General features: G+C 53.2%; 3 protein-coding genes across 10 annotated transcripts; 2 read left to right on the top strand and 1 right to left on the bottom strand.

The window, feature by feature from the left end:
- On the top strand, positions 1-1,964 carry JUNB (JunB proto-oncogene, AP-1 transcription factor subunit). The gene has a single exon (XM_077121692.1). The coding sequence runs from the start codon at positions 302-304 to the stop codon at positions 1,343-1,345; it is 1,044 nt and encodes a 347-aa protein (XP_076977807.1). The 5' UTR covers positions 1-301; the 3' UTR covers positions 1,346-1,964.
- Positions 1,965-3,954: 1,990 nt separating this feature from the next.
- Positions 3,955-6,777, bottom strand: PRDX2 (peroxiredoxin 2). The gene is made up of 6 exons (XM_077121691.1): positions 6,646-6,777; positions 6,055-6,166; positions 5,814-5,967; positions 5,100-5,222; positions 4,819-4,949; positions 3,955-4,254 (listed from the first exon to the last, which is right to left on the bottom strand). The coding sequence occupies exons 2-6, from the start codon at positions 6,155-6,157 to the stop codon at positions 4,169-4,171; spliced, it is 597 nt and encodes a 198-aa protein (XP_076977806.1). The 5' UTR covers positions 6,158-6,166; positions 6,646-6,777; the 3' UTR covers positions 3,955-4,168.
- A 152-nt stretch (positions 6,778-6,929) lies between these two features.
- LOC143650645 (ribonuclease H2 subunit A) lies at positions 6,930-16,635 on the top strand. Of its 8 annotated transcripts, none has more exons than XM_077121682.1 (8): positions 9,279-9,509; positions 9,715-9,786; positions 9,917-10,043; positions 10,168-10,255; positions 11,590-11,727; positions 11,836-11,923; positions 12,874-12,997; positions 13,083-16,634. In XM_077121682.1, exons 1-8 carry the CDS (start codon positions 9,383-9,385, stop codon positions 13,213-13,215), a joined length of 897 nt encoding a protein of 298 aa, XP_076977797.1. In that variant the 5' UTR covers positions 9,279-9,382; the 3' UTR covers positions 13,216-16,634. The 8 variants fall into 8 exon arrangements, with proteins under 8 accessions (XP_076977805.1, XP_076977803.1, XP_076977804.1 ...); XM_077121683.1 differs by having other exon boundaries at positions 9,288-9,380; positions 13,083-16,635; XM_077121684.1 differs by lacking the exons at positions 11,590-11,727; positions 11,836-11,923; positions 12,874-12,997; positions 13,083-16,634 and adding an exon at positions 11,054-11,575 and having other exon boundaries at positions 9,264-9,509; positions 10,168-10,271.
- Positions 16,636-23,584: the final 6,949 nt, after the last annotated feature.

Below are 23,584 nucleotides of genomic sequence, written 5' to 3'. Positions count from 1 at the left end.
AGCCCAGCAGCAGGGACCTTGAGCGCGGCCGGGCCAGCGTCGGAGACAGCCGGGAGCGGAGGGGCAGTGGGAAAGCGAACGCCGAGAAAGCGAGCGCGCCCGAGGAGGGCGAGAGGGGCTTGGGCAGGCGGGCAGAGCTCCCGCGCACAGCCGCTGGCTGGCCGCCCCCCGCCGGTGCGGGACCCCGGGAACGCGCGTCCAGACACGCGATCCAGCCACCTCCGCGGACAGCGAGCAGCTCGCTGCAGCGAGGCCCGGGGCGGCCCCGCAGGGACCCCCCCAGCCCGCCCGGGCCGCCCGGATGTGCACTAAAATGGAACAGCCCTTCTACCACGACGACTCGTACGCGGCGGCAGGCTACGGCCGGGCCCCTGGCGGCCTCTCCCTACACGACTACAAACTGCTGAAACCCAGCCTGGCGCTCAACCTGGCGGATCCCTACCGGGGCCTTAAAGCGCCCGGGGCGCGCGGTCCCGGCCCGGAGGGCAGCGGTGGCGGCAGCTACTTTTCCGGCCAGGGCTCGGACACCGGTGCGTCGCTCAAGCTCGCCTCGTCGGAGCTGGAGCGCCTGATAGTCCCCAACAGCAACGGCGTGATCACGACGACGCCCACGCCGCCGGGACAGTACTTTTACCCCCGCGGGGGCGGCAGCGGCGGAGGGGCGGGGGGCGCAGGGGGCAGCGTCACCGAGGAGCAAGAGGGCTTCGCCGACGGCTTCGTCAAAGCTCTGGACGACCTGCACAAAATGAACCACGTGACGCCCCCCAACGTGTCCCTGGGCACCAGCGGGGGGCCCCCGGCCGGGCCCGGGGGTGTCTACGCGGGCCCGGAGCCGCCTCCCGTCTACACCAACCTCAGCAGCTACTCCCCGGCCTCTGCGCCCTCCGGAGGCGCCGGGGCGGCGGTCGGGACCGGGAGCTCGTACCCGACGGCCACTATCAGCTACCTCCCTCACGCGCCGCCCTTCGCCGGCGGCCACCCGGCGCAGCTGGGCCTGGGTCGCGGCGCCTCGGCCTTCAAGGAGGAACCGCAGACCGTGCCCGAGGCGCGCAGCCGCGACGCCACACCGCCGGTGTCCCCAATCAACATGGAAGACCAGGAGCGCATCAAAGTGGAGCGCAAACGGCTGCGGAACCGGCTGGCCGCCACCAAGTGCCGGAAGCGGAAGCTGGAGCGCATCGCGCGCCTGGAGGACAAGGTGAAGACGCTCAAGGCCGAGAACGCGGGGCTGTCGAGCACCGCCGGCCTCCTCCGGGAGCAAGTGGCCCAGCTCAAACAGAAGGTCATGACCCACGTCAGCAACGGCTGCCAACTGCTGCTCTCGGTCAAGGGCCACGCCTTCTGAGCGCCCCCCCTGGACGGACACCCACCCACCCCAGCCTGGACGGCTGGGTGCACTCCTCCCACGGGGGCGAGGGGACAGGCGGTGGGCACCGGCCCCGGGGGCCTTGGGGACGCCGCCAACCACACTGGACTCCCGCCCGCCAGCCGGCGCGCTGCTCCCACTCCATCCACCTCGAGGTTTACAGACTCCGAGCTCCACGTTTATTATTATTATTTTTTTTGTATTTTTTTTTTCTGCTGGAAACAGACTCAATTCATATTGAATATAATATATTTGTGTATTTAACAGGGAAGGAGGGAGGGAGGGGGCGACCGCGGCGGAGCTGGCCCCGCCGCCCGGTACTCCAGCCCGCGGGGACACTGGGGAGGGGACCCCCGCCCCCTGCCCTCCCCCCCAACTGCATCGTACTGTGGAGAAGAAACACGCACTTGGTCTCTAAAGAGTTTATTTTAAGATGTGTTTGTGTGTGTGTGTGCGTTTGTTGTTCTGACTTTTTATTGAATTTATTTAAGTAAAAAAAAAAAAAAGGTTCTTTATTAATTTCTGGAGTCATTTTTTTCCCCCCAATGTCAGGAGGGAGGACGAGGAGGAGGGAAGGGGAGAAGGCTGCTCCCCCAGTGCTGTGCGTGGCTCGCTCCGCATCTGTGCCACCCTCCCCAGCACGGACCCTGTCTCCGGCCCTCCCCGCGGTCCCGGGTCGCGCGCGGGAGGGGCGGAATGCGCAGGCGCGGGAGGCGCGATTCGCGCAGGCGCGGCCCCGCCCCGCCGCGCGCGCCGGGGCTTTCCCCGCTGACGCAGCGGAAGAGCTGCCCATATATGGGCCGATTCTGCCCAGTGACGCGCAGGCCGTCTCCGGGCAGATTCCGGGAATCCCCTCCCCCGCTCTGCCGGGCAGGGCCGCGGCGCCGGGAAGGGGGCCGGGATTTTCCCAGGCGGGCCGGCTACTCGGGCCCGGAAAGCCCCAAGCCGGGGTCCAGCGCACCCGCGGTGGGCGGGCCTCGCCCTTTCGGGTTGGCGCCGCGCCGCGCCCCCCCCCCCACCCCGCCTTCTCCCTAGGACCCGACCCGGGCGCGGGGGCTGCGGCAGTCTCCGCGCCGTTGCGCCGCCCTGCCCCGCCACCCCCGCCAGGAAGGGCGGCGCCCGCTTGCCAGCTTCCCCTCCCGGGTGCCAGGCCCGGAGCGGGGCTGTTGCCAGGTCTGGTCCTGCCGGGGCGGCTGCTCGGGCCGCCGGGCACCACCCCCGCCCTCGCACGCACGGGGCAGGCTCCCCCACCCCGTAGCTGGGGCGGGAGAGGACGCGGCCGCGCCCCCGGGGTAGGGGGGATCTGTCCAGTGTCCAAGCTGGGAAGCCCCCAGAAACGCGGAGGAAAACCTAAGCCGCGGGGACTGGGGTGGTGGTGGGTGGTGGTGAGTGGGTGGCGGTAAAACCTGCAACTTAATGAATTCCTTTCTACAAGTTTGAACCACTGGGTCCAGGAGACACCGCCTGGCCCAAGAGAGACAGACTATAACCAACAAGCAGACATGATCGTGTGCTAGGAAGCAAACAAACAAACAGCTCCAGGGGGTAGGGTGGTGGTGGTGGTGGGGAAGCTGGCCTTTCCTTGATTTCAATAAGGGGACCCTGAGAAAATTCCAGGGAAAAGCATTCTCGTCAGAGGAAAGGGCATATGCAAAGTTCCTGTGGCCAGAAAAAGAACACCCTGTTAAGGAACAGCAAGAAGTTAGTGTAGCTGGGATGACCTGAGCCATAGGATGTGGTGGGGAGAGGAAATCACTGCCTCATTAGCCTTAGAGAGGAATGTAAATTATATTCCCAGGGAGATGAGTGAACCTTCGAGGATTATTAGACTGGGGAGCACTATCAGAATTGGTCTGTGGATAAAACGAGACTATCAGCCCTGTTCGGTAGAATCAAGTCGGGGCCCAGAGTGGCAAAGTCACTTGCCTGAACACACACAGCAAACTGCACAGCAGCATGGTAATTTGGAACACTGCCCTGCCCCTGACACCAGCCTTGATGTTTGACCCCAGGAGCAGACAGGCAGCCCCCTTCCAAGCCTGGGGTGGGACAGAGCCCCCCCCCCCCCCCCCCCGGGGTTGTGTGGGTTTCCCAACCCTCCAGGAGGAGGTCTCTGTCCTCTTCCTTGTAAGACTGGGCTACAGCCTGCCCCTGGCAGCCATCACGGTAACTAACCTAGTAACCAGGTCTGGACCAGGGTCCCCACCCTAGGCTTGGCACACTTTGCCTCCTTTAACTCAGGCTGCTAGTCTTGACCCCATTTTACTGGGATGCAGGGAAGGTGGTGGCTATTCAACAGCATTTGAACCCGGGCTGGCTGATAGGCCATGCTCTGTCCTGCCTGGCCAGGATTCAGCATGTCACACAGCCTGGGATTGCTCCCTGCAAGGGGCAAACACCCCAGTTCCCCCAGTCCCCCCTCCTGCCAAGGAAGAACAAGTAGAGGGAGCATGAAGTAAGGCTGCCACCTTGTGGTGGCGGTAAATAACTACAGGATCAGTTTCCCAGACAGGAGGCCTGAGACACCACTTGGTGGGGGTGGGGCAGGGGGAGGGGAAGACAGACTAACACACCCAGACACACTCACATCTGTCCCTAACACTTTATTGGTTCCCCCCAAGCCTGTGCCCAGCTGAGTGGGATCTGGGCAGAGGGGATTTCTCAGGTCCCAGGTGGGGGCATCAGAAGAACCTTGGGGCCCCAAACCGGGAAGCTACAGGGGTCTTTCCTAGGGTCAGCACTGGGCACCCAGGCAGCGGCGTGGCTGAGGGCAGAGGGCCCAAGCTTCACCCGCCTGCTGGCCTAGTTGTGCTTGGCGAAGTATTCCTTGCTGTCATCCACGTTGGGCTTGATTGTGTCGCTGCCCGGCTTCCAGCCCGCGGGACAGACTGTGGAAGACATGAGAACTGATGTGTGAGCCTACAGCCCCATTTTCCAGGTAGAGGCAGGGGGGAGGGAGGAACAGATACAAAGCAAGGGCCTGAGTTGCAGTAGAAAAACCTAAGAACCAATTGGTCCAGGCTCAAAAAGAGAAGCCCCATCCCATCACCCTCCAAGCACCTGTTTATCCTCACAGGCCCAGCTGCAGTATCTTCTGCCTCATCATTTTCCTTCTCTTATTCTCACTTGCTTTTTGGTGTTTTCAACCCCATGTCTCACCCTCAGCCCCAGTGCTACTGGACTTGAGCATCTACATTCAGACTCTTTAACCAGGATCCAACTAACATACCCCAAGCCTAATGTGCTATATGCAACCTCGAATACCTTCTATGGTTCCCTATGACCTCCCAGCTGCGCACCCTTACAAGGAGGCATCTCCTCCACCAGACTAGAAACTCCTTGAGCTGAACCTTCTTTGGGGGCCCTAACATGCCCCTACCCCTGCTCAGGTGATAGGGCAGGCAGTGATTGTTTGCAAGAGCCACTGAGAGGCTCTCTGTGTGTCCACTCACCTTCGCCATGCTCATCCGTGTACTGGAAGGCCTGGACTAGGCGTAGGGCCTCTTCCACGGAGCGTCCCACGGGCAAGTCATTCACTGTGATCTGACGAAGGATTCCCTTGCCATCGATGATAAACAGGCCCCTGAAGACATCAGGGTTCAGTAGTGAGGAGCTGGGACACTCCCTGTGGCCAGGAGCTGGAGGGAGCATGGACCACCTCCAGCCACAGAGCTGGGGATAGAGGGGAAATGGGAAGGGGGCTCCCTGAGGGTGGGGGAGGGTCCCTCAGTACCTGTAAGCAATGCCCTCATCTTCCTTCAACACCCCATAATCATGGGACAGGCTTCTGGTCACGTCAGCCAGCAGGGGGATGTTCAGCGGGCCCAAGCCTCCCTCTTTCCGCGGGGTGTTGATCCTGGGGGTGGGGGAGACAGGGCTGGGGCCTCAGGAGGTCCCACACAGTGAGATCCTTACCCTTTGCGCCTGGGTGATAAGGGCTGGAGTGGGATGCTGGAGGCAGGAGATATTGGGGCCCTGGGAGTACCACCCACCCCACCCTGAACTGGGTGCAGGAGCTGTTTCCCACAGCTGGGAAGACTAAAGCCCCTGCACTCATGTGCAGGCTTATGCTCCAGCAAATCCTCTTTAGGCATCCTCATGGCCTCCAGCCTGAGGCAGGGATCCTGCCATCACATCTCCATCCTCCTTCCCTTCCTGGAACTGGACTTTCCACCTTCAAGTACTAAGGCAATCCCGCCTTCCTCCCAGGGACTATAGGGAAAAAAAGCATGTGCAACTCCCAAGCCAAGCAGCTCGTTTCCACATGCTCATTGCTGTCAGCAATCCTTAATGACCAGGGTGTTTTCCATGGAAATAATTTCCGTGATTCTCAAGGTGGTGAAAGGGAGGGTAAGAGGTTGAGCAACGGCGAGGCCAGCACGGACGACGCTAGGATGGGAACCTAGTTGCGCCCCACCCTCCCCCTCCCCCCAGTCCCGGCTCCTACCAAGCTAGGTGGGTGAACTGGGAATCGACAGAGGCTCCTAGCACCTCGCAGCCCAGCTTGCGGAAGTCCCCGGCACGCTCGCTGAAAGCGATGATTTCGGTGGGACAAACGAAGGTGAAGTCCAAGGGGTAGAAGAAAAGGACCACGTACTTCCCTGGGTTGGGGGTGGGAGTGGAGAGGTCGCGCGTTAAGGCCCAGGCCTCCTTCTGCCCGGGCCCCACCCGCACCTGGGGTCCCTCACCTCTGTAGTCCGAAAGCTTCACCTCCTGGAAGGCGCCGTCCACCACGGCCGTGGCGTGGAAATCCGGGGCGGGCTTCCCGATGTGCGCGTGGCCGGAGGCCATGGCTGAAAGCTGAGACCCCCACGCCCCACCCCCAGCCGGGTCAGCGCGCCCCGGAGGCCCCTTTGTCCTCCTTTCCCAAGGTCACACTGCGTGCGGACCGCGGAGACCGAGCGAGAGCGGCGCAGCCGGCAGCGGTGACCCCCTCCCTCCCCGGTACCGGGTATTGCGCGGCCCCGAGGCTGCTGGGGACCCGGCCCCCTTGACCGCGGCACGTGCGGCCTGGCCGCTACCGCCGGGTCCCCAGTTCGCGCGTCGGAGGGAGCGCGGTGGCTGCGGGGTCCCCACCCAGTGCCGGGAGGAGACGGCAAGGGCCCCCGCGAGCAGGGGGCGGGGACTCCGGCCGCCCGGCCTCGGTTTCCCCTGCAAGGACAAAGGCGGCCGCTGCAGAGGGCGGAAAACAAAGGGCGGCCAGCGATCGGTCCGGATTCCGGCGGGGGCGGCTGGGAAGGGGCTCCTTCCCGAGCCCGGTGCACCCGGGGTGGCGGTACCTGCGTGGACACGGGCGGGACGCACGGACGCAGCAGAAGCGCGGCCTCGGATTTCTCAGCCCCAAGTGCGCGCAGGGCTGCCAGGCCTTTTATGCCCGGCCGGAACCATGACGCGCGCGGGGGGGGTGAAGATGAGCTGAGCCGCCGCGTCCACTGCGCCGGTTTCGGTGGGGGGTGGAGAGCGAGCGGGTGGCCGGGTCCATATGCCCGCGAGCGGCAGGGGGTGGTGGTGGTGGTGGAGGGGAGACATGCAGCCTCCGGGCCCGACCACTGTGCGGATCCGCGGGGGTAGCGCGGGCACGGCGCGGGGCTCCAGCCCCGAGCGCGCCGCGGGCGGTTGGAGCTCGGCATGGCCCGAAGGCGGGCGGCGCTGCTGCTGCTACTGCTGCCCCTGGCGCTCCAGCTGCTGGCAACCCCCTCCGAGGGCTCCCCGGACTACCAGTACTTTGGCGAGCAAGGCGAAGGCGACATCTGGGAGCAGCTGCGGCAGCAGCAGCAGGAAAAAGGTAACCGCAGGGCGGCCGGGGTGAGGGCGCCTAGAGGTGCCCCCCTCACCCCTGCTTTCCCCGGGACGGCAGATCCCGGCTGGGCTCACCACACTGGTTGCGTCTGATTGGGCTGGTTACTTCTCTCTGAGGCTGTTTTTCCATCTGTCAATTGGAAAGGAGATTGCCTTTTAAGCGGCTCATAGCTGGAGAGGGGGCGTGGGCCGGCAATAAAAGCAGATGCACGTGAATTTGTTGTGGGTAAAAGAGCTAGGAGGGCGGGGATGGAGAAAGAAGCTGGAGATCAGCTTGAAAAGTCAGAAGAGGTCCCGGTGGAGGAGATAGAAATCCATTATGAAGCCAAGGCCAAAGATGCAAAGATGCCTTGGGAGGGTGAGTGGGGAAAGAATGGTATGCCAGGGAGAGGGACCCAAAAATGCAAAAGCCAAAAGGCCCAAAAGAGGGCAGGGAAAGGAAAAGGGCTAGGGTGGCAGAGACCTAGAGAAGAAGAGATGGTAGGGAACAAATGAGGTGTCAAGGCCCTGTGAGCAGGCCGTGGGTTTAAGACTGGTGACAGGTTTCTATCTGGTAAGTCCATAAGAAGTGGCAGCTGCTTTAAAAGAATCATAATTGTTTTTGTTCTGTGTGCTAGAACAGCGCCAGAGGCTTTAAGTATCCTCATTCTGTCATTTGATTATGTCATTTAATTTACCATCTGACAGCCCTGCTGGTCTGGTGGCATGGTGCCTGCTGGACAGGTGTCCCAATAGCCAGCACTGAGGGTCTTCTACCACACTCCCAACGGGGCAAGCTGGCACAGGTCGGAAGTGTCAGTTTGCAGTCCCCCTGGGCCGCTCAGCAGATGGGTGAGCTCAGAAGGGTGACTTGCCCTCTCTAGGTCTCAGTTTCCCCACCTGGGACTAGTGGCCATCCCTCTCCATCAGGATTGCTGGGAAGATTGAGAGGAACTGGTCAGAGGCAGAGCCCCAGGAACAGATATGAGCTGGGGTTATTTGTTAGTATCTTTTTTGCCTCCGCCCCAGAGGAGGGTAGAGGCAGGTAGGTCCTCCCCCCCCCCGCCCCACCCCCAAACACAAACCTGGGTCTTTTTCTCGGCCCTTTCCCCCAGACCTGGAAGACTCGATCCTGAGCCCGTGGGGAAAGTGGCGCTGTGTCTGCGACCTGGGGAAGCAGGAGCGCAGCCGGGAGGTGGTGGGCACGGCGCCAGGCCCAGTGTTCATGGACCGAGAGAACCTGGTGCAGGTGCGGCCTTGCCGGCAACGGGACTGTCCATCTTGCCAGCAGGACCAGTGCCATTGGAGGCCCTGAGGCCGGGTGAGAGAAGGGCGTGGAGAGGACAGGCCAGGAGGGGACTGTCAAGTCCAGGGGCATTAGGTTCAGGGGTGAGGATTGGGGATCCACAGACAGAAGGCGTGCACCCCACTGACACCTGGGGAGAAGGGAAGACAGTCAATGGGGGCGAGGACGGGGGAACCAGGACCCTGAGGTTCAGGGGCGGTGGCCTAGGGTCCAAGGCTCTGAGCCCCGCTGAGACGCGGGGGGTGAAGGAGAAACCCGATTTGGGGTTATCAGCCTGCAGCAGGCGGGCGTCGACCTTGAGCCAGGATTGGTAATTGGGGTCTGGGATCCTAATTTGGGGGTCCGGGAGGCTTAGCCCAAACGAGAGGGTAGGGGGGCAGGGACTGTGGGGGAGGAGGGTGGATCCGAGTGAGCGACTGAGAGAGGAAGGGTAAGGGCCACAATTCGAAGGCCTGAGCCCAGGAAGGGGCAGCGATACCTAGTCCAGGGGGCTTGGGCTGGGCCGAGGGCGGGGCGTCAGGGACCCGGAGTCCAGGTAGGAGACAGGAACACAGTGAATGTGGAGTGACCCTTTGTTCTGGAAGCTAGTGGTATCTGGTCTTGTAGGCTCCGAAAGGGCCGGGTCTTTTCATGTCCCCGCCTCAGTTTCCTTCTCCTGGCACCAGACCCCGCCGTCCGGGCTTCGGAGTCCCCGGGGCGGGGCTTGGAAAGTGGCCCCGCCCATCCCGCGTCTCAACCTGAGTGTTCCGCGGTCGGCCTCAGAAACTACAATTCCCAGGAAGCCACGTGGCGGCGACGGCGTCTGCTGGACGGCGTCGGGGGCGTGTCCTGCGCGCTGATTGGTCGGGAGCGAGCGCGCCAGAAGAGCGCCGAGAGCTGCGCGGACACGCCCTCTTCCCGCCGCTGGAGGCTGTGGCCCAGGCGGCGGCGGTATGGATCTCAGTGAGCTGGAGAGAGACAATACGGGCCGCTGTCGCGTGAGCTCGCCGGTGCCCGCAGTGTGCCGCAAGGAGCCCTGCGCCCTGGGCGTCGATGAAGCAGGCCGGGGCCCCGTGCTGGGTGCGCCCCCGGGGCCCGGGGGTGGGGGAGGGGCGCGATAATGGGGTGCGCTTCGCCCATGACCCAGGAGGGCCGGTGATGGCGATGATGATGGCGGCCGTGACATGAACCGGTGGGCGAAAAGAGCGGTGATGGAACAGGGATGAGCGCTTTGAGGAGCTCACTGCTTGGATTCGCCCAGAAATCTGACCCCCTTCCTCTCCAGGCCCCATGGTCTACGCCATCTGTTATTGCCCCGTGTCCCGTCTGGCAGATCTGGAGGCCCTGAAAGTGGCAGGTGAGTCTGGGGTGGTGGGGGGCGGGGATCGGGCGGTTCCGGGGCGTGTGGAAACTGGTGGAGGAGGAGGAGGAAGAGGGCAGGAACCTGGAGAACCAGCGCCCTCCTTCTCTCCCAATCCTCCTCCCAGACTCAAAGACCCTGTCGGAGAGCGAGCGGGACAGGCTGTTTGCGAAAATAGAGGAGGACGGGGACTTTGTGGGCTGGGCACTGGATGTACTGTCTCCAAACCTCATCTCTACCAGCATGCTCGGGCGGTGAGGGGTCCCCTGGGAGGGGCGGGATGGAGGGGCAGCCAACGCCCTGAGGGAGGCAGAGAGCACTTGCTCACTGGGCCCTTTGGCTGGAAAGGGGTTAACCAGGCTGTGTCCCCTACCTCAGGGTCAAGTACAACCTGAACTCCCTGTCCCACGATGCAGCCGCCGGGCTGGTGCAGTACGCCTTGGACCAGGGTGTGAAAGTCTCCCAGGTGAATCTGCTGACAGGTATCAATCAGAACTACTCTGATACCTGGATTGCTCCCACCTCAGGATAAAATGGGGGTAAAAAACGCAGATTGAGCATTAGATGCATTACAAGTGCCTCATGAATGTCTGAATGTTTGCTGTTGACATCCTCTCCTGTCCCTGCTCCAAACTGCAGGCTTCACTGAGAACTACCTTGGAGCCCCCAGCCCCTCACTCTCCCATCTAACCTACCCTCCAATCCTAAATGCTCAGTGTCCAGAACAAATCTCATCTCTGCCTACTTGTCCTCAGCCTCTGTCCTCGCTCAGGACTTCCCCCTTGCTGGGATGCCTGTCCTGGCCTCCTCCATGGCCCCTCTACCACCAGTGTTACTTCCCTTTGGTCTGAGCCCCACCCAGCAGACGCAGTCATCTCTGTAATATGTAAATTTCAACATTTCCTAATAATAGTGGAAATTAAATTTGGAAAACTCACAATTTAAGTGGGAAAGGTGAGGATTGAGTGACCAGAGGAAAACAGATTCCTTGCATTGAGTGCCCTGAGGTGAAGGGGCTGTTTGGAGAGAATTACAAGGAGAAGTACTTGAGGCTGGGACAGTGTAGCAAGGAAAAAGCCCCCATCCCCACACTGAGGAGATGGCAGAGGGCAGAGAGACAGGGGCCCAGCCCTTGGGGGTTCAGGACCTAGTCAGGGGAGACAGTCCGCTGGTAAACAAAAGAATAAAGGTAATTTCTGAAAAAGATAACTGCTTCAGAGACACCTGCCACCTCCCAATCTCATCCCTCACCATTCTACATCAGCCACAGCCTCCTGTTCTCCAGCATACCTGATACAGCCTGACTTCCGGACCATTGCACTGGCTGTTTCCTCAGCCTGGAGCACTCTTTCCCAGAGCTCCACCTGGTTCATTCCCTCCCCTTCAGGGGAAGGCCCTCCAGCGCTCTGTTGTCCCCTAATATTTATCCTGTTTCCTGTCTGTGGACCTCACCAGGGTGTCCTCTCCATGAGGACAGGGTCTTTTGTCTGGTTCATTCACTGCCAGCCCCCAAGAACAATAACTGTCACTCTGCAAGTGCCCAATAAGTGCAAAAAGGACTTATGATGCTGGGTGACAGATGCAGGGAGACAGATGGTACAGGGTGATGAGGACAAGCTTCTTTGGGAGGCAACCTTGACCTGAGACCCCTGATAGGAATAGATAAGAAAGGTGCAGCCTGAGGATGAGCTGGGAGGTTAGCATTTCAGGCAGTGGAAGAGCATGCGCAAAGGTTCTGAGGCTACATGATTGGCGCTGTTGTTTTTCTGGCTGTCTGTTGAACGCCTCTCACTACGGCAGGTGTTCGTGGACACCGTGGGGCTGCCAGAGACATACCAGGAGCGACTGCAGCAGCGCTTTCCTGGGTTGGAGGTGACAGTCAAGGCCAAGGCTGATGCCCTCTACCCTGTCGTCAGTGCTGCTAGCATCTGTGCCAAGGTTAGTCTCCCACTGGCCAAGGGCCAGCTCCCAGCACCCCGCCCCAGGCAGGAGTTAGGCAGTAGCTGCCAGGGAGGAGGGGGATTCAAATGCCTGTCCTGCGCACAGGTTGCTCGTGACCAAGCGGTGAAGAACTGGCGGTTTGTAGAAAAGCTGCAGGACCTGGACACTGATTACGGCTCTGGCTACCCCAACGGTGAGCTGATGGGGGTCCCGCCTGCCTCTGGAGACAGCAACAGCAGTGATAACTCTAGGATGGTCAGGCCTGAGCACCTTCTGAGCTTTTCTGGATTATTCTGGTCACTCCACTACACAGCCGAGGAGCCCAAGGCCCGGACAGGGGCTCACTTGTCCGTGGCCACTCAGCCACCGAGTGGCAGAACCTCAGGTGCCCCCTTCCCTCTCCCTCCAGCTTTGCTGTTGCTCTGGAGCCCCAGTGAGGAACCAAGACCCAGGCTGGGCGCCTGTCCCTCTGTTACGAAGTAGTGGGCAGAGGTGAGGGGCACAGACTCAGATCCAACCTCCTCAGCTTGAGTCCTGGCTTTACCATGTTCTTCCCACTCCAAGGCTCAGACTTCTCTATGAAGTAGAGCTGACTGTACTTCATCCCCTACATGAGAGGCAGAAGCAGGGAGAGCTGGGTTCTCAGCCCTCTCGGGCTCTTCTCTGAGGCACAGAGAGAGGTTGGCAATCGGGTGGGGTGATGTAGTCAGCCTGAGATTAGAACTTGAGTAAGAGGCCAGATCAAAGCCAAGTATGGTATGGGCAAACACATTCAGGGCTTGCTGAGCCTCCAGGATAGAGCAGTGAGCAAGAAAAACAAGAACCACCCCCCTCTCATCCCCACTGAGTTCACGGTCACATGGGGGAAGGGGCATTAACCTGACAGCAAACGCCAGTTTTATGACCATTTTTCTTTAGGGGTTCAGGGAGATTTCTCAGATGTATTCTCCATAAATTGCAACTTGAGCAACTGTTAACCAGGCCAAGTGTGGAGAGGACCTGCCTGGGCAAAGGTCCTGAGGCAGAAAGAGGCCTCAGACACTGGACGGTGGCAGGGACTCAGCTGCTGGCCTGGGAAGCTCGGACAGCACAGTGTGGCCAGGGGCCTTGACCCTTACCCACCCCACTCCACCCCACCTCCAGACCCCAAGACAAAAGCATGGTTGAAGAAGCATGTGGAACCAGTGTTCGGCTTCCCCCAGTTTGTCCGGTTCAGTTGGCGCACGGCCCAGAGCATCCTGGAGAAGGAGGCAGAAGACATTACCTGGTGGGTGTTTGGGAGGAGAGGGGGAGGGGTCGTGGGAGGGCTGGCTCCCCCGGGAGTGGTCAGCACAGTCTCTTGTCTCGCATAGGGAGGACTCCTCGATGGGAGATCAGGAGCGATCCGGGAGGATCACATCCTACTTTCTCAGTGAAGGCCCCCGCCCCCGCCTACCCCACCGATACTTCCTCGAGCGTGGCCTGGAGTCAGCCACCACCCTCTAGAAGCCAGGCTGTCTCCCCTTTCCCCATGTTCCCCCCACCTCCCAGTTGGTGATTAAAACAGCTCAAGGAAAGCCACTGTTGTACTTTGGTGGTTGTACTTTGGGGCAGAGGCTGGGTGGAGACAGGCGCTGTGGCTGCACCCACGTTTTGCCCTTGGGGCACCTAAATGGGATGGGCAGAGTGATATCCCCAAGATGGCAGAGAGAGGCTCCAGGGTTCTAGCTCCCACAGAAGGCTTAAACAACCTGCAGGGAATTCTCAGAGCTCTGGAAAACAGCTAAAGGGCTGAAGTAACTGGGCAAGCACCAAACAAGAAAATGACCATTTTAGAATGGTAGGAACCCTTTTCTGGACATTTTCTATAAAGGGAATCATACCATTAAAAAATGGCAGGGGGTTGCAAAGGTAGTTCATTGGTAGAATTCTTGCCTGCCATGCAGGAGACCTGTGTTCGATTCCCAGCCCATGCACTTCCCTCAAAAAACAAACCAACAAAAACAAACAAAAATTTAATAAATGGTACTGCAATAATGGAATACGCACGTGGAAAAAAGAATGAAATGTGACCCCTGCCATACAGCATTAAAAAAAAATAAAGTAGGAAAATCATGTGGTGGCATTGCTGGCCTTTCTCCCAGCTTCTCCCTGACCTGGTGCAGCACCAGCCCATGCTCCCAGTGTGGGTCCTGGATCCTGGTCGTGGAGAGGTTACCGGGACCATGTACATCTGTGCCCATCTGTCTGGTGGCAACATGAAAGTTTAAATCAGGACACTCACAGGCTCACTACCGCAGAACCTGCCCTTCACTTAGAAGCAACTCATCAGGCACCTAAAATGGTGTGAGAAACAAGTCGTAGCTGCTTGGGGCAAAATACCAGAGTAAAGATGATTTCTAGGGGAAGGGGGCATTCAGAAACAGATCCGTGTAAACAGGAGAATTAAGGCCTCTTGTGCATGCCCAGGCCAAGAGTGTGCTCAGAAGAGACAGGGGAGGACCCTGTGCTTTTGCCTAGGGTTGTTCTTCAGTCTCATTGTTGGCCTGCCTAAGCTCTGAAGGACAGCACTCACACAGCCAGTCTGCAAAGCCTGGGAAAGGTGTTTTTTTCTTTCTCTTTATTTTTGCTAGCTCCTTGCATACAAGGAAATTCCTGTCATAACAATGGCTAGTTACAAGTTTAAGAAACAAATGCCTCAGTAGCTAAATTCCAGGGTATATTGTAATATTAAAATGTCCAGTGTGCACCAAAAGATAACGGCATACAAAGAAAGGAGAAAAGGTGACCCCCGCAGAGGAGCAATGGAAGCATGTTCAATAGACGCATCAATGAAATCCATCAATAAAGAAGCCCAGAATTTATACAACCAAAGGCCTTTTTCTTTAAAAAGTTCCTTTATTGAGATATAGTCACATACCATAGAATCTACCTAAACAGTACAACCAGTGGCTTTTAGTATAATCACAGATTTGTGCATTCATCATCACAGTTAATTTTAGAACACTTTTGTTACTCCAAAAAGAAAAATCCCATACCCCTTAGCAGGCACCTCTCAATCCCTTTATCCTCCCCCAGCCCTACATACCCACTAATCTAATTCTGTCTCTATAGATTTATTTGTATTTTATACAAATGAATCATAATATATATAGTACTTTATGCCTGGGTTCTTTTACTCAGCCTAATTTTTTAATTATTATTTTATTAATTAGAGAAGTAGGTTTACATAAAAGTCATATAAAAACTAAGTGATGATATTATGAATTACTGTTCATATATGTTAATGTTTTAGTTCGTGTGTTAAATTTTTTTAATTAATAAATAAATTTTTTTAAAAATCATGTAAAAAACACAGCATTCCTGTATGCCCCCTTTCCTTGACACTTTGCATTGTTGTGGTAACTCTTACATTTGATGAAAGAATATTAAAATATTACATTAACTATAGTCCATGGTTTGCGTTAGGTGTATTTTCCCCATATACCACCCTATTAGCACCTTGTAATAGTAACATATGTTTGTTTTAATTCACGAAATAACATTCTTTTATTTGTACTATTAACCACAGTCATTGCCAGACAAAGACTTTTTAAAAGCTGTCTTGAATATGCTCAAAGGCTCAAAGAAAAGATAGACAAGGAATTGGAGGAAATCAGGAAAGGGATATAAACAAAATGAGAATTTCAGTAAAGAAATAGAAATCATAGAAAGGAACCAAACAGCTGAAGACCACAATAAATGGCATTTAGAAACTCCGAAGAGGGATCAATAGTAGATTGCAGCTGGCAGAAAAGAAGGAATCTGCACTTGGAGATAAGATAATTGAAATTATTTAGTCTGAGGGGCAGAAAGAAAAAAATGAAAAGTGGACAGAGCCTAAGAGGCCTGTGGGACCCAATCAAGTGTACCAACGTATGCATTGTGGGATTCCCACACGTAGAAAGAATGTTCAAAGAAATAGTGGCTGAAAACTTACCAGATTTAACAAAAGACATATACATTCAATAAGCTCAACAAACTCCAAACTGGATAAACTCAACCCACATTAAGACACATAGTAATCAAACTGTCAAATGACAGAGACAAAGCAGGAATCCCGAAAGCAGCAAGAGAAAAGGGAAACGTCATGTACAGGGGAGCCTAATAAGATTTAGTGCCGATGTTTCATGAGAAACTATGAAGGCAAGGTGTTAGTAGGATGTCACATTTTAAATCCTGAGAGGAAAAAAAATCGCCAAACAATTTTCTAAACAGCAAAAATATCTTTCAAAAGTAATGGGGGCAATTGCTTTTCTTCCCCAAAGAATCCCATATCCCTCCCCCATATCCCCTGCTTGCTGGCATTTAGTTTGGACATACTGCCTTTGTTAAATTCAATGGAAGCATAATGTTACTGTTGGACTATAGACCCTAGCTTGTAGCCTGTTTACCATCCCATTTTCAGCACCTTGCAATGTTGACATTCATTTGTTCTCCGTCATGCAAAAGCATCCTTTTATTTGTAAATTTAATCACCATCATCATCCACTCTAGACATTCCTAAATTACTCAGTCTTAATCCTCTCTTTCCTTCTCTTGTCATACGTGCCCCAGCCCTTCTCTCTCAACCATGTTTACATTCAGTTTCATTCAGTGTACTTTTATTATTGTGCTACAATCAGGTAGTATTGTGCTATCCATTTCTGAATTTTTATAATCAGTCCTGTTACCCATTCTGTACCCCTTCACCACCAAATGCTCAATCTGCACTCTATCTCCTCATAATCAGTGTCCTTAATTGTAACTCTCTTCTCTTTGCAGAAGAGAAGAAAATGTCTTCATATAGATTGTGGTGGCGAAGGCATGGCTATGTAATTATATCAGGGTCCACTGATTTTCTTACTTAGGTTGGATTATATAATGTACAAATAAAACTCTTAAAAATAAACAGAGAGAAACATGTGCTAGAGAAAATGTGGAGGGGGGATGTACCTATTCCCTGTTGGTAGGGAAACTGAAAGGTGCAGCCCCTTGGAGGGCGGTGTGGTGGTTCCACAGGAGGCTAGGGGTGGGGTTGTCATAGGATCCTGCAACCCTGTGGCTAGGTATGTACCTGGAGGAACTGAGTAGGGACAGGAATGGACATCTGCACGCTGCTGTCTATGGCGGCGGTGTTCGCAATTCTCAATGGGTGGAGGCAGCCTAAGGGTACACATACTGAGGAATGGAAGGGGGAACTGTGGTGTATACATAGAATGGACAAAATGAGCGCCTGCAAGAAGAAATGAAGTTGTGAGGCATGCATCTAGGTAAATGAACCTTGAGGACAGTATGTTGAATGAAATATCAGAAACAAAAAGATATTATCATGCCTCACTCATATGGACTGACTATAATATACAAATTCAGAGAACTGAAGTTGAGAGCGTGGGTTATCAGGTTGGGGCCAGTTGTAAAGGGTCCTAGATTGTAAGCTCTTACAGCAGTCACATCTATTCCAGAGTTGTAACTTATTTCTGAATTCTGATTATACTGAGCTATTTATATATAACCGGTCATTCCCTGAAACTTCGTGTATTTATGTGACACCCGAGACTCAGAATTAGAGTTCTGAAGCTATGAAAGTCAGCATTACCCCGTGTTGCAATTGTTTAAAAAGTTGAAAAGTGATCAGGCTTCGACTGGCGATATGAATGAAGCTGATGTGGATAGAACTAAGATACATCAGAATAGAGGGTAAAGGATGAAATGGCCCATATTTTAAAACTTCAGCTTCTGTGTGAGGCCAAAGGAAAAGATATTTATTTGGTGCAAAATTTGTATTTTGGGTAGTGCATTTTCTAATTTAACTTGTATGGTCAGTTTATTCGAACACCATAAGTACATGGAATCTTCAGTGGGTATGAGGTCTTGTTGGTTTTTGTACAGGTTAGTATGATGCCACAATACATCCCAGAGTTATTGATTGGGGCAGTGAATAAAAAAATATTTCCAAAGTCCCCTTGAGTTGCTGGTGAGAAAGAGGAAAATAATAAACATCCTCATCGGGGGAATTCCTGATATTCTCGCAAGCAGTGGGAACAACCAATTCAATAGGCTGAGACCTCAATCTTAGAGTTTGCCCCTATGGAACTTATTCCCGCAAAGGAGAAGCTAAGCCTACTTACTTATAATTATACCTAAGAACCCCTTGTCGCTCAAATGTGGCCTCTCTCTCTAAGCCAACTCGGCAGGTGACCCCAGTGCCCTTCCTGCTCTGTGGGACATGACTCCCAGAGATGGAAATCTCCCTGGCAACGTGGGACAGGACTCCCGGGAATGAGGCAGGACCTGGCATCATGGGATTGAGAAAAACTTTTTTATTAAAAGGGGAAGAGAGACATGAGACAAAATAAAGTTTCAGTGGCTGAGAGATTTCAAACAGTCAGGGGGTTATCCTAGAGGTTATTCTTATGCATCTTATAGATATTCCTTTTTAGTTTATGGTGTATTGGAGAGGCTGGAGGGAAGTACCTGAAACTGTTGAGCTGTGTTCCAGTAGCCTTGATTCTTGAAGTTTGTGTAACTATGTGTTACTATGTAGCTTTTGTGTAACTATGTAGCTGTTACAGTATGACCGTGTGCTGTGAATACCTTTATCCAGGGTATGGGCAGATGAGTAAAAAAAAAAAGAAAAGAAGGACAAAAATAAATAAATAATGGGGGAAGGAGTAAGGGGTAAAATTAGTTGGGTAGATTGCAATACTAGTGGTCAATGAGAGGGAGGGATAAGGGGTATGGGATGTATGTTTGTTTGTTTGTTTTCTTTTTATTTATTTTTCTGGAGTGATGCAAATGTCCTAAAAATGATCATGGTGATGAACACACAACTGTTTGATGATATTGTGAACCATTGATTGTATACTTTGGACGAATCATATGTGTGTGAAAATATCTCAATAAAAATATATGTACTTTTAAATTTGCTACCGCACCCCCCCAAAAAAAAATGATAGGAAAATTAAGACACTCCCAGATAAACAAAAGCTGAGAGTGTTTGTCCCCACTGCACCAGCCCTGCAAGAAATGCTGAAGAGAGTTCTTCAGATGAAAAGAAAAGGAGCCTACACGGTAGGTTGAAGCCTCGTGAAGAAATAAAAATCTCCAGCAAGAGTAATGACATGGGTAAATATAAATGCCAGTACTTTTGCATTTTTGCTTTGTAACTCCCCCTTTTATTTCTTACAGTATCTAAATGGCAAATGCATAAAATGCGTAAAAAGCCATAATAAATGGATGGTTTTGGACACACAGTGGAGACAGGCGTAATTTGTGATGAGAACAACACACAGGTGGGGGACAGAGGGTTACAGAAACATGGTTTGTGTATGTTATTGAAGTTAAGTTGATATCAAACCAATGAGATTATTATAGATTTAAATTTTAGCACCGTGGTAACCACAAAGGAAATATCTGAAAAATATGCACAGAAGGAAATGAGAAGGGATTAATGGTTTAGTACAAAAAACCAACTAAATAAGTAAGATGAGCAATGGTTGTTGATTTTTTTTTTTTTAAGAAATTCTTCAAAATTGGAAGCACATGGAGAAACCTCCCTCTTACCCTGTCTCCAGTGTGGGCTTACCAGTGCTTTCTGAGTCCTTCCGGATACACTGTGGCATGCTATAGACAAAAATGCACTTCCTGGCTGCTATTTTTAAAAAACACGAATAATAGCAAACTATACTGCAAATTGTACACATCATTCTTTTTGCCAAATAAATCTTGGAGATAATTCCAAATGGGTTTTTGGAATTCCAAATAGATAATTCCAAAAGGGTCTAAAGATCTTCCTCATTTCCAGAACAGCCTCAGCATCCTGGGTTGCATGGCACTCCTGCAGTTTATTTAACTCCTTTTGATGGGTGTTGTGTTGTTGCCAAGTTTGTTGTTGACACATGATACAGCCAGGAATGTGTGGAGTGTTTTAATTTCTCCTGCACAAACTTATCAGTAAGACATTCCCAGAAGTGTGCTGGCTTGGATCAGAGGGTCTGTTTTGTTTTTTGTTCTGGGTTTTATAAAGTGGATTTATTAAATTTACAAGTTTACAGTTCTAAGGCTATAGAAATGTCCAAACTAAGGCATCCAGGGAAAGGTACCTTGACTCAAGAAAGGCTGATGTCCCTCTACTGAGCTCCAGGAATGGGTGAAATTGCAGGCAAGCCAGACAAGACACATTCCTGGGATAGGGTCCCCCTCCTCTAGCCTCCAGGAATGGGTGAAACTGCAGGCAGGCAAGATAAGACACATTCCTGGGATGGGGGCCCCTCCCCTAACAGTTCGTCTGCTTCTGTAACCCGTTTTGCACCTTAAACTAACCAATTGTTTTTCCTTTAATATTGCTGGTCACCATATTAACTTACCTTATCTCTAGCATGTAATACAGTCTATAAAAGCTAAGGTTGCCTTTTGTTTGGGGCTCAGACTTTCGAGGTGACTCAGTTGAGCCCCGTGAGCATGAGCTAATAAATCACTTGCTTTCTGAAACTATGGAAAAAAAAAAAAAAAAAGAAAGGCCGATGGGTCCAAAACACTTCTGTCAGCTGGGAAGTCATGTGGCCGCTATCTGCTGGTCTTTTGGCTTCTGGTTTCAAACAGCTTCCTGGTGGGGGAGGGGGGGGATTGTTTTCTTTCCACTCTCCAAACATCTCTGTCTATATCAGCTCTGAACTTTACCCAAAATGGTTACCTCTTAAATTACTATAGTTACTGGATTAAGATCCACCTTGAATGGGTGGAGTGATATCTCATGGGAACAACTTATTTCAAAGTGTCCCACCTACAGTCATGTGGGTCATCACATCTTCATGGAAACAACTTAATAAAAAAAGACCCCACCCAAACAACAAGTCTTCCCCCACAAGATTGGACTAGGACAAATAACATGGCTTTTCTGGGGTATACAATAGAGAGGGTCAGTTTTTAATTTGGAGAGATGTTGCTATTTCCCCTCTGTGGAGGGTGTACCGAATGGCACTCCCACCAGCACCTAGGTGAGTACTTTCCCACCACAGCCTTGGCAACAGCAGGACAGAAGTTGGAAGTCAGGTTGCTTAATGACATCATCAGACTCCATTTTTAAACCATCTTCCATTTCACTAACTTTGGCGGTTTTGTCTGTCATGGTGACATCATGGATGCCACTGCTCCGGACATCACATCCCTGTCCCCAAAGGCCTGATGCCATCAGGAGCCTCCCTGGACCTTCTTGGCCAGAAGGACTTTCTTGGCCAGTCTCTGGCAAGGAGAATGGAATTTCTGGAGGAAATAGTCGAGAATGAGCACCTACGTTGGTAAGTAACCCAGCTTCCCCCAACACCCTTGGCCCCACTTTGCCTTGAACAGTGGGGATTAACTGAAACGGGGTGTGACTCTTAATTCAACACTTTAATAAATGCTATGATGACGGAAGCCCAGGGCGTTGTGGGAATATCATTTATGGCGCATCTCTTCACCTCTCCAGAAACCCAGCCAGGAAGAGTCCTTCACCTCTCATTCAGCATCAGGAAGTCCAGCGGGCTCTGGGGTTAGATGACAAGGAGACGAGCTGTGGTCTGGGGTTCCCAGGGCCTGAGGAACTGAAATCTGAAGGGTGAGGGGTGGAATGGACAACAGGAGGCCAAACCCACAGGTTCCAGGCTGTGGGATTAGAAAGTGCAAAGGCTAGGAGACGAAAGCACGTGGCTTTAGGACAGCTGAGAGCAGTGGCAGTGAAGTTCAGCCATGGGGGATGTATTAGTTAGGGTTCTCTAGAGAAACAGAACCAACAGGGAACACTTGCAAATATAAAATTTATGAAAGTGTCTCACGTGACGGTAGGAACGCAGAGTCCAAAATCCACAGGGCAGGCTGCGAAGCCGACGACTCCAATGGATGGCCTGGATGAACTCCACAGGAGAGGCTCACCAGCCAAAGCAGGAATGCAACCTGTCTCCTGTGAGTCCTCCTTAAAAGGCTTCCCATGATTGGATTTAGCATCACTAATTGCAGAAGACACTCCCCTTTGGCTGATTACAAATGGAATCAGCTGTGGATGTAGTTGACGTGATCATGACCTAATCCTATGAAATGTCCTCATTGCAACAGACAGGCCAGCGCTTGCCCAATCAAATGAACAGGTACCACAACTTGGCCAAGTTGACACCTGTCCCTAACCATGACAGGGGAGGAGGCAGGGCCATCCCACTACTGGGGTCTCAGATTGGTTGTCACTGTAGGTGCCAAACATTACCAGGCCTGATTCCACTAATAATTCTGTCCTGTCCTTTTCAGTTTTTCTTTTCTCAGGCTTGCCTTTTTCTCCTTTGAGAATTATTAAAATTAGCCTTGAAATTTTCGGCTCTTCTGGCTGCTACTTGGCAAGATGAGAAGGAAACACTGCCCCTCCTTTAGCCACGACGCAGCAGGCGGACACAAACCGGCGTCGTAAAGCTGTAACTGGCAAGTGTTACTTCTAATGAAAGTCTCTGAATCCCTGGGTCCTCCAAGTGGGGTCCCTGGACCAGCAGCCTTGGCCTCACCTGGAAATATTTTAGAAGTGCGGAGCCTGGGACCCCATACCAAACCTGCCAAAGATCCTCAGGGTCTCATTTAAAATGAGGTTAATAACCCTATTGTTTTTTTGGGGGGGATGGGGAGTGGTTTAAAAAAATTTTTTTTTTTTTTTAGTCTTGGAAGGCATTGTCCATACAATATAACATTTCTCATTTTAACCACTTCCAGGCATACAATTAGTGGGCTGAATTATGTCCACAATATTGTGTTCGCATCGCCACCATCCAACCCCAAACCTTTCCACCATCCCACACAGAAACTGTATTCCCATCAAGCCCTCACTCCCCATTCCCCACCCCTCGTTCCCTGGAAGCTGCTTTCTGGCTCTATAAATTCGCACATATTAGGTATTTCACAGAAGCAAGATCATACAATAGCTGACCTTCTGTGTCTGGCTTATTTCACTCAACACAAAGTCAACCCTCGCTGGTTGAGGGCTTCCAAACCGACACTCCTGCCCTCCTCGGTACAGCCCATGGGTCTTCTGGATCCCTCTCTGATCTGCTGTCCATTCCGGTCCCCATCCCGGCAGCCTCAGTGCTGCCTCCAGCCTCCCCCTCCCCAAGTCTGGCCCCCAGCAACTAGTAAGGGCATGAGCCTGGCAGCCCTTCCCCTGCTTAACTGCTTAAGCCCTCCCATGGGTGTCACATCTTAGCATCTAGCCCGAGCGCCTTTGCCTGGCACCGAGGCCCCTGCCCCCACCTCCCACGCTCGGCTCCAGGCTCCCTGGAGTGGCTTGGAATTCCCAGAACAGATTTCCAGCCTCTGTGCCTTTGCAGGCAGGGCCTCTGCTTGGAATACTTGGTTACCCACCTGGAGAGCCTTCAAAGGCTTGCATCACTCTCTCCACGGAGCCTTCCCTGAATGGCTGCGTATCCTCCTTATCCCAGTAACAAGTCACAACAACAGTCAGAAATGAGGGTGACATCTTAGTGCTAATGATGTGCCAGGCACTCTTCCCAGGGTTTTCTAAGCTCTCTGTCTGACCTTGTTCTACTTAGCAGGTGGGGTCTGTGTCGCCTTCCCTGGACTACAAATTGACTGGTTTAATGACAGTTTAGGGACTAGAAAGCAGCATAAATGGCACTGCCTGGCTTATAAGGACAGATCACCAAAAGCAAGAGAACTTCTGTCGCTTGCCCTGGGAACCCAGCCTCCCTGCTGTGAGAGAGTCCAAAGCTCCCAGGTGACCGCAGTCCCAGCCCCTGCCTGTCATTGCACATGAGACCTTGAACAAGAAGCACCCAGCTAAGCCCAGTCAAACCTGAGAACTGTAGAAGTTAACAATCATTGCTGT

The sequence above is a fragment of the Tamandua tetradactyla genome, chromosome 11 (genome assembly GCF_023851605.1).
Source record: "Tamandua tetradactyla isolate mTamTet1 chromosome 11, mTamTet1.pri, whole genome shotgun sequence".
NCBI lineage: Eukaryota > Metazoa > Chordata > Mammalia > Pilosa > Myrmecophagidae > Tamandua > Tamandua tetradactyla.
Note: the sequence above shows the minus strand (reverse complement) of the source record. Positions and strands in the feature narration are given on the sequence as shown.